Source organism: Melanaphis sacchari, unplaced genomic scaffold, assembly GCF_002803265.2.
Source record: "Melanaphis sacchari strain LSU unplaced genomic scaffold, SCAv2.0 Contig534_pilon_pilon, whole genome shotgun sequence".
Classification (NCBI taxonomy): domain Eukaryota; kingdom Metazoa; phylum Arthropoda; class Insecta; order Hemiptera; family Aphididae; genus Melanaphis; species Melanaphis sacchari.
In genome coordinates this window covers 1-9,614 of record NW_020271366.1, presented here as the reverse complement: position 1 = coordinate 9,614, position 9,614 = coordinate 1, and the positions used below count along the sequence as shown (strand labels likewise).

The 9,614-nt window shown below is 29.8% G+C and overlaps 3 protein-coding genes across 3 annotated transcripts; 1 reads left to right on the top strand and 2 right to left on the bottom strand.

Moving 5' to 3' along the window:
• The first annotated feature begins 1,150 nt into the window (after positions 1–1,150).
• Positions 1,151–3,699, top strand: LOC112599529 (protein ALP1-like). Its single transcript, XM_025346455.1, has 2 exons — positions 1,151–1,536; positions 2,782–3,699. Exons 1-2 carry the CDS (start codon positions 1,385–1,387, stop codon positions 3,665–3,667), a joined length of 1,038 nt encoding a protein of 345 aa, XP_025202240.1. The 5' UTR covers positions 1,151–1,384; the 3' UTR covers positions 3,668–3,699.
• Positions 3,700–6,840: 3,141 nt separating this feature from the next.
• On the bottom strand, positions 6,841–7,328 carry LOC112599528 (PHD finger protein ALFIN-LIKE 3-like). The gene is made up of 2 exons (XM_025346454.1): positions 7,223–7,328; positions 6,841–7,133 (listed from the first exon to the last, which is right to left on the bottom strand). The coding sequence occupies exons 1-2, from the start codon at positions 7,326–7,328 to the stop codon at positions 6,841–6,843; spliced, it is 399 nt and encodes a 132-aa protein (XP_025202239.1).
• A 27-nt stretch (positions 7,329–7,355) lies between these two features.
• Positions 7,356–8,766, bottom strand: LOC112599527 (the record flags this gene model as incomplete). Its single annotated transcript, XM_025346453.1, has 2 exons — positions 7,356–7,589; positions 7,681–8,766. Coding segments are annotated over 2 exons (1,320 nt in total), but the record flags the coding sequence as incomplete, so codon positions are not given.
• Between the last annotated feature and the right edge of the window lie 848 nt (positions 8,767–9,614).

The window sequence follows — 9,614 nt, the reverse complement described above, 5'->3', positions numbered from 1 at the left end:
TGAAATTATTATGAAATTTCATAACTTGCATCTATAAGCATAAAAAATTATAGCAAAATAATATTTTTTTACTCTTCTAGGTATGGTTCATAAAATAAAAACTTTAAAAAATATTACTAATACATATCACGAATACGTACTACTATATTCTATTTCATACCTCTAGGTGTCAAAAAATTGTATATTTCATGATTTTTCACGCATTGCTTTTTTCAGTATTCGCTGCACGGGTCCTAACAAATCAAATTTAGACATTTCTCACTTAGGTCTTGCATTATTTTTTGGTTTTAACAATGAAATGAGTTTTGTAATAACGTTTTTTATTTTATATTAAACGCTTATTTAATCGTAATGTATTTCTCGTCAAAATGAAGGTATTCACTTTTTATAATATAAAACTTTTTCATACTATTTAACCAATTTTTTGATATTTGCACATCGAACACATAATTAGTCAGTTTCATGCTTCGATTTCTTCTCGTTATAGCTGAAATATGTGCTTTTGATGACCTCATAGATGAAAGTATATGGCTTTAACAATGAAATGAGTTTTGTAATAACGTTTTTTATTTTATATTAAACGCTTATTTAATCATAATGTATTTCTCGTAAAAATGATTAAATCGTTTTTTACAACAGGGTGTTCAACGATCACACCTTTACTTTCAAGCCAATCAATAATTGCTTGTTTTCTCCACGACTTCATTGGTATTTTATGTTTCTTCACGGAGTGGTATGAGGCATTATCCATTACAATGATGACGTTTTTTTAAGTAATGGCAAAGTTTTAACAAACCATTCATAAAATGTATCGCCATTCATTTCGTCATGGTAGTCGGTAGAATTGGTTTTGGATTCAAAACCCAAAAGGTCCCTCGGCACAAAACTGTTTGACAAACCGATATATAATATAATGAGTAGCTTACCTTTACCGGAGGGTTCCTTTTGTCTTGTGGTAAGTCCTCTGAGAAATGCATCTTTTGTTGGTGTGACCCTGGTATCTACCTATCCTCTGCTATGCGTCTCACCTGCGTTGACCCACGTCTCATCCAAATAATATATTAACCTGTTCTGTGCTCGATAATGCTTTAAGGTCTATTTACACACAGCAGTGACGTGACAGTGCCGTGACCGTGCCGTACCCGTTCCGGGATTCTACCGGCCGTGATTTCTATTCACATTGGTCAGTGATTCATCCGTCATTGAGTAGTGTACATCGTATCTGCCACGATGACTTTGTTTTCGGAAATTAACTTTTGATGATTGCTTTGATTTTGGACGAAGAGGAGGAAGAAGAAGTAGTAAAAAAAAAACGGATATGGGTTCATCAGGCATGGAAGAAAGGCCAACATAAGGGGAATTTTCTACTCTATATAAGGAATTGATGGACGATGGAACAAAGTTTTTTGAATACTTTAGAATGTCGGAAAATTCATTCAACTTACTGTTAAGCAAATTAGAAATTCATCTAAAAAAACAAGACACACACTGGAGAAAAGCTATTACACCAAAAGAACGGCTCGCAGTTTGTTTAAGGTAATTACAGATATAAATATTATTTAATACAATACAAATTGATTTATTTTTAATACACAAAATAAAAATTTAAAGCTTACAACATTAATTTTTATTAAATAATTTTTAAAAATGTTCAATTCTTTCACGTTCTTTCAACTCAATATTTTTGAAAATATGCTGTAAAGTCTTGGTTTTGATCACTTAATGAATTAGTGAAAGAAGAAGTTGTTGGAGTAGGATGATCGGCTGCAGGGGAGGACTGTTCAGAGTATGATGAAGTAGAATACGTTGAAATAGGAGATGGCTGCGCAAATTGTTCCTGGTCCATAATCATTTTAAGCTCGTAGTTTTGAACGGCAGCAAAAATATCAGATTTAGCGTAATGCCAGTAGCGTGGGGTTAATTTTTTCAAAACTGGAGCTATTCCGGATAAAAAAGCGTCAACAGGATGTTTTGGTTCCAATGGTACCATACTTTCATTTTTTTTTACCAAGTACTCCATAACAGTAGCAGCGGCTGTCTTTGAAGGAGGAGTGTCTGGTACCGAGTATTTTGTTTTCTTTCGTGGTATTGAAAATTGAGAGGAACCTGATTGTTTTAAACTTGGCAAAGGACAACTATTTTGTGACTCTACAATCACAGGATTATCAACTTCTTCTGTGGTACAGTTTCGAGAGTATTCTTCATTTTCGTTAGGTTCATTATAGTCATCATCAACATTAATATATTCATTTGCGACTTTGTCATCAATGTTTGACATTGTGTCCCTCTCATCAAAGAATTTCGTTATAAAACTCAACTGCTGTGCATATTTGTACTGCTTTATTATTTTCGCCTTTTGACCACTCACAGTTTTATTTTTCTTCACAGATTTTCTGAAGTTGTCTCTTATATTTCCCCACCTACTTTTAGCCGAAGGCCCTGAAATAGACAAAAATATAATGCTACATATAAAACATTTATATTCGTATAATTTATTCACTTAACATATAATATTATGTACCTTACATATATTCTTAAAGCATGTTACAAAATTTAAAATGATAACTATTGCTAAAAAAAACTCATTATCATATACATAACATTAAAATAATAAACAATTAAATATTTATAAAATTAAAATAGTAGTTACACAAATTTGTAAAACCAGTCCATTAGAAAATACTTCTTGTGTATTTTGAGTGAAAATAAATGAAAATATTATAGGAATATTAATGTTTTACATTATTTGGATTGAACATTTTTATATTGTCATTTTTATAGATATTTGGCCACGGGTGATTCGCTTAAAACAATTTCGTTTAGCTATCGCATGGGGCATAGTACAGTTTACAAGATCGTTCGAGAAACCTGTCAAATAATTACTGAAAATCTTATGGACGAGTTGATGCCTACACCGACCGAAGAAATGTGGGAGAATATAGCTGATGATTTTTTTCGTATGTGGAATTTTCCGGGATGTATCGGGGCTCTGGATGGAAAACACGTTACCATTCAAGCACCTCCAAATACAGGAACAATGTTTTTTAATTATAAAAAGACATTCTCTATAGTTTTGTTGGCTCTTGTGGATGCTCACTGTAATTTTATTGCTGTTAATGTAGGGGCATATGGCAAGAGTCATGATGGAGGTGTTTTTTCTAATTCAAATTTAGGTAAAGCACTTCATCGTGGATCATTGAATATTCCAGCTAATTTGACCATACCCAACACAGATACACAAGTCCCATATGTAATTGTAGGTGATGAGGCATTTCCTCTAAAACCTTACTTGATGCGACCTTATCCAGGGGACAAATTAGATGACCGAAAGCGCAACTTCAATTACCGTTTGAGTCGTGCCAGGAGGACATCAGAAAATACATTCGGTATACTTACGCAAAAATTTAGACTCTACAATAGACGAATTCAGGCATTTCCAAAACATGTAGATTACATAATTTTGGCCACTTGTTTACTACATAATTTCATTAAAAAATACGATTCGTATACATACAATTACGTAACTCAACAAGCGGATAGAAGTAACGGTCATACACTACAACATTTAAATTTGCAAGGAGGGAACGCAACGACAGACGCATTTCGTGTTAGGGAAGTATTCACTGAATACTTTAATTCTGAGGTTGGGTCTCTACCTTGGATATAAAATAATTAAATTTAAGAAAATAATGTATGAAATAAAAGGACGATTTAAAAATATTACTCGTATTATTATAAAAATATGTTATAAGTTATAAGTTTATAATCTAAGACCATAATATTCTATATTTTATATTCATTATTAATAATAATAACATAATTGATAATGTATTTAATGTTTTTTTTATAATATAATATGTTTAAACATGATATAATGTGTACATAATATAATATTTATATAAATAAATAATGTATTTCTTACCAGTTGTTTCCATTTCTTCTGCTATTTTACTCCAAATAGTATTCTTGTAATCTGTGTCCATGTACTTTGCATGTGATAAATCATACAATACGGGATATTTCCGCACTAATTCAATAAGTTTTTCGTCGTTCATTTTTACGAAAATTGAGAGAGTCAATGAATTACAACAAAAATCACTGCCGTGAAATATGAAAAATATCGTCGGCAAGTAATCGCAAATTCACGGTACGACGACGGCGACAACACTGTTTTCGTCGGTACGGTCACGCGCCGGACGAGTGAGAACATCATGCTTATCTTTCCTTTAAGAATATTATTAATTTTGCCGGGGGAATCCCGGAACGGTCACGGCACTGTCACGTCACTGCTGTGTGTAAATAGACCTTTAATGAAAAAAAAAAAATGCAAAAAATCCGTTATACACAGATTCTTATGAAGCCGCCCGAATATCGCCGGAACGGGGTTCGAACCCAGATAGCATTTTCGTAATGATAATAATTTATTAATATCATATCTTCATTAAAAACATAATATTATAATATAAATAATGATTTTGTTAAATAATATTATGAAAATATTAATATTAAAATAATATTCTGAATATGATATCATTACGTTATTATAAATGAATTGTTTGAATTATATTTTAAATTTGTTATTAATATGATATGATAATCAAAATAATAAAATAACATTCTAGAAATATCATCATAATATTATTTAAATATAAATATTTATATATACTGTAATAATTATATATAATATAATATATGGTTATATAAATGATATCATCAATTTATAAGAACATTTATTTAATTTTTAATAATAGATTCTTATTATTTTAATATATCGTTTGTATTATTATATATTCAATGTATAAAAAATAATTATTAAAGCATTTTAAATTTATAAATATGTTTGGGTAGAACACTAGAACACGATTCCATACGTGGTCCTTATCAGCATATGGAATACATCATATTATATTTTTAAGACACACGATTTCGTACGTTTTGTACCCAACATTTTAGTGTAATGTCAAATTTCCATAAGGTTACGTAGATATTTGACTATTTGACTTAGTTATAGTGTTTTACGTACATTTCGCGTATACCTACGTAACTATAAGTAAGGGATTAAACAGACTGCAGATATTTTTTTATTATTATTTATTGTTAGACGTTAGTACAATAAATGAATAGGAGAGTTTCCATAGAGCATTATAAAATATTTATCAAGTATTTGTAACAAATACAAAGGTATAAAATTATTATTATTTTTATGTTCAAATATTCGTTAAATTCGTTAATTGTGGTGTGACATATTTTTTTGATGAACTGGAGTTCATCAAATTTTTTTATAACATTATTTATTAACATTAATTAGACGAATTGACAATAAATAGTAAATAGAAACATTGCACAGAAAATCGTACGTAATCGTGTTGTTTTTGGGGACATTTTGACTATCTATTATTGTTTGATCAAATTCATACGGAATCGTGCTTTACCGTAATATTTGATATTGAATTTAATAAATAGCAATTCGTATCGTGCATTTATACTATCAAGTATCAACTATTATAGTATCATAATCATTCATCACTATTATGATTATTATAGGCTCATGCTCAATATTGTAATTACTATTTTATAAATATGTTTCCCGGTATTCTCAAGCGGTGGTCAACTTCTGATAGCACGGCGATATAATATATATATTTATATATATATTCATATATATATAATTATATATACGTAATTCATATTACATAATACTCAGGTCGCAGTGAATCAAATTTGTATAAAATTGAATTTAAATAATTTAATATAATATTACTTATAAAAGTACTTACATATTATATTTGTCTTTAAAAAAATTTTTAATGCAATATAAGTACACGATAAGTTATTATGTACCGGCCCACTGTACAAATGCACAGTAGCCCAAACCGCTCATGGTGTAGTGGTGTAGGGGAGAATGGGGGAATGCCGGTCACCTAAGCGGGAATTCGTGTATCTCCGGTAATAAAAAACCAAATATTTTTCTACTGCTTACATTAGAACTATAAAGTTGTTAGCTACTACATATACAATTTTCAAAATTTTAAATTAAGTGCAACTTCTTTTTATTTTTATTTTTTAAAAAATCGCAAATGACCGGTATTCCCCTTACCCTGGGGTAATACCAGTCACACAAAAGCCCCATATAAACACATAGGTAATTCAACATTTATTATCAAAACATTACATTTTACATCAAATCAGTATTTTTAAGTAACACATCGTTCTTATGTACCATTGAGAAAGTAATAACAATGTATACATTCTAAATTAATTATCTAGCCTTAATAATAGGATCTTTATAGTATCTTTTTTATATTTCTTTAAATAAAGTAATAACAATTCATAACAAAATAAATATAAAGTCTTTTAAATTTAAAAATACAGAACCCTTTAATATTTAATTTTTAATTCGTCTTAGAAAAAATAACAATATTAAATTAGGATTAATTATCCATTCTTAATCATATCAGTTCATATTTTTAAAAATAAAGTAATAACAATTCTTAACAAAATAAATTAAGTCTTTTAAATTTCATATTATAGGAGCCTTTAACTATAGGTAAACAACTTGTTTTACTTAATTTAAAAATAATATTATATAAATACCTAATAAACTTAGAAAAAAATAACAACATTAAATTAGGATTAATTATCCATTCTTAATAATAACAGTTCATATTTTTAAAAATAAAGAAATAACAATTCATAACAAAATAAATTTAGTCTTTTAAATTGCATATTATAGGACCTTTTAACTATAGGTAAACAACTTGTTTTACCTACTAGTATTTAAAAATAATAATATATGAATACCTAATATACTTGAAAAAATAATATGTAATTAGGAAGTGCTTATTTCTTGGCCATTTCTTTTTTTCTGATCATCCTCATGCAAATGTCACAAATATAGTCAACTGCAGTATCAGCTCCACTACATTCTGAATGTACCCAGAAACCGCATTGTGTGCACCTGTACCAAAATTCATCTTTTCCACTCTCTTCGCATATTAAGCAAACCTCCTCGCCATCATTAACATTATCATCACTGTTGTCATCAACTATTTCTATCATATCAACATCACTAACTGAACTAGAACCGATGTCCTCAAATAATTTTCGTTTTGTTAATTTCTTCTTGTTTGACTCTAAACAAAGTTAAATAATATAATAGTTAGTAAAGATACATTTTAATAAAATAATTTGTATGAATATAAATCATAAAAAATTTACTCACTCTTTGGTTTAGGCTTTTGTTCTTTTTTTTGAGGGGGAGCGGCAGGTTTTTCTTTCTTTATTTTCGTTTTTCTTTTATTTTCTTTTAATTCGAGTATCGTTTTCATTGGAGTAGATGTTATAACAGTAGAGTGCTATTTTGCAGATCTTCGGCGAACCACTTTTGGAGATTGTTTTTTTGGAATTGGCGTAATTGATTTAAAGGTAACAAGATATTCCGACGATGTAGATGTAGAAGGCACGGGGTTTTTTATAACATTTTTTGTAGAATTTGATGGTTCTTCAGAAGTAGAATTCATTTCAATAACAACTGGAGATAAGGTGTTGGTATCGTCAGTAGCAAATGTGTTAGCTGCGAAAAAAATCCTCTTCGGTAAAAATATTTGGGTTCATTGGATATATTCCTGTCGAACTAAACCCAGATACACCTTTTTGTATTGTTGCCACTATAGAATATACTTTATTAAACAGTTCAGCCAAATCATACGGGGTTATTTTTACAAGTGAATTTGACTTCATAAATAAATCACATTCTCTTTTAAATGCCTGCTTTAGTGGTCCAAAAAATGTGACATCAAGAGGTTGCATTCGATGTGAGGTATGTGGTGGCAATGACAACATAATTATATTATTTTTTTTACAAAAATCATAAGCAGGCAAATTAATATGACTTCCATGGTTGTCTAATATAAGGAGAACGGGTTCCGCCGTTGATGGTTTCGTATGATTAACAAAATGCTGTAACCAAACAAGGAAAATATCCTCATTGGACCACCCGTTTTTGGTACACTGATATACTGTACCTGGAGGACCATTTCTTTGTAATTGATGACACATTCTCTTTCTTGGGAAAATAAATATAGGAGTAACAAATGTACCTGACGCACTCATGGAACAAATAACAGTTACGTTTTTACCTCTTTCCCAGCTCGTGACAGAACCTACACGTTTTTGGCCTTTAGGTGCTATTATTCTTCCTGGGTCTTGTACGGTGGAAATTCCGGTTTCGTCCATATTAAAAATGCGTGAAGGAACAAATGAATACTTTTCCATTAACATCTTAAGATTTTCAAAAAAAAGTGAAACTTCAGTTTTGTTAAAAGCTGTTATACGACTAATACTGGTTGCTTCAGGTTTTCTAATGGTTATTGATGGATTACATCTAATAAAATTATAAAACCAATCTATTCCCGCAAGTTTAAGACTACTATTAAAATTGTGTTCAAGTTTGTTATCTTCTGCAAACGTAAAAGCAGCACTTCTTAATTGCAAAGGTGTAATTCCATAAAATAGTTTTGCCAAATCTTTTATATGTTCAGTCATATCATTTTCTAGATCAATACAAAATACAGGTTTACGCCCAAGATTTAAAATTTGGGTTTGGCCCTTTTTAATCCTTTCTTGGAATGTGCTGAACGGGATACCATAGGCTTTTGAGGCTTTTCTAATGCTCATTTCCTTATTGGAAATTGCACTCATAGCATTTAATAAGTTTTCATGTGACCAATCACTTCGATTTGTAACTCTAACATACTTACGCGGCATCTAAGTAAAAATATACTTAATTATTCAATGATAATAAACAAATTTCTAGGTAGGGAACTATATTTAAAAAAAATAAACAAATTAATAACGATATATTATTATTAATTTGTTAATTAATATTGCATTTTAATTGTGCACTAAAATATAAATGGGGCAATACCGGTCGGGATTTATAATATGATAATTGACCGGTATTACCCCACACACTTTGGCTGGTATTACCCCTTTCGTATATGTTTTACACAAATGACTAAAACATTAATTTGATGATAAATAGAACTAGATTAAGTATAGGAACATATTCTGTATGTATTAAGGATTATATTCTACTAAAACAAAGTAAAGAAAAAGGAAAAAATCTTACCTTACAAGGATGATTAAGTGTTCAGATTTTAGTAGTGAAATGTGATAAGAAATGTTATCACATTTTTGTTCGGGAAAAAATCATACAATTATCACGCCATATTAAATTTTAGATAACGATATCATAATTTATTAATCAAAAGTGTTTGTATAACCTCAAATATGATAGTTTTGTTTAAATGTTAGTGACCGGTATTCCCCCATTCACCCCTACTCTTATACCTACCTACCTAAAATTATTGCGATTAATATAAAACTCGCAAAATGATTAACATTTACGTAAAATGTAATTGTACAAAATCCATTTTGACTAAATAATAATGAACGCTTTGTCGCTTTGATCAAAATAATTTTATGTGTAATGTGTTATAATATGGTATTCTATATTTCAATGTGATATTCTATCATAGACATTTAAGATTTAAATATAATAATATACATAGGCGTGCGCACGGGGCGAGCCGGGCGAGCCCTGGCTCGACCGG

Bases quoted from the DNA above. Each gene is read 5' to 3' on its own strand.
- LOC112599528 (XM_025346454.1), bottom strand. From the start codon at position 7,328: ATGAAAACGATACTCGAATTAAAAGAAAATAAAAGAAAAACGAAAATA. The intron at 7,134-7,222 runs GTGAGTAAATTT...AACTTTGTTTAG, and splicing joins ACAAAAGCCTAAACCAAAGA to AGTCAAACAAGAAGAAATTA.
- LOC112599529 (XM_025346455.1), top strand. From the start codon at position 1,385: ATGGACGATGGAACAAAGTTTTTTGAATACTTTAGAATGTCGGAAAAT. The intron at 1,537-2,781 runs GTAATTACAGAT...TCATTTTTATAG, and splicing joins CGGCTCGCAGTTTGTTTAAG to ATATTTGGCCACGGGTGATT.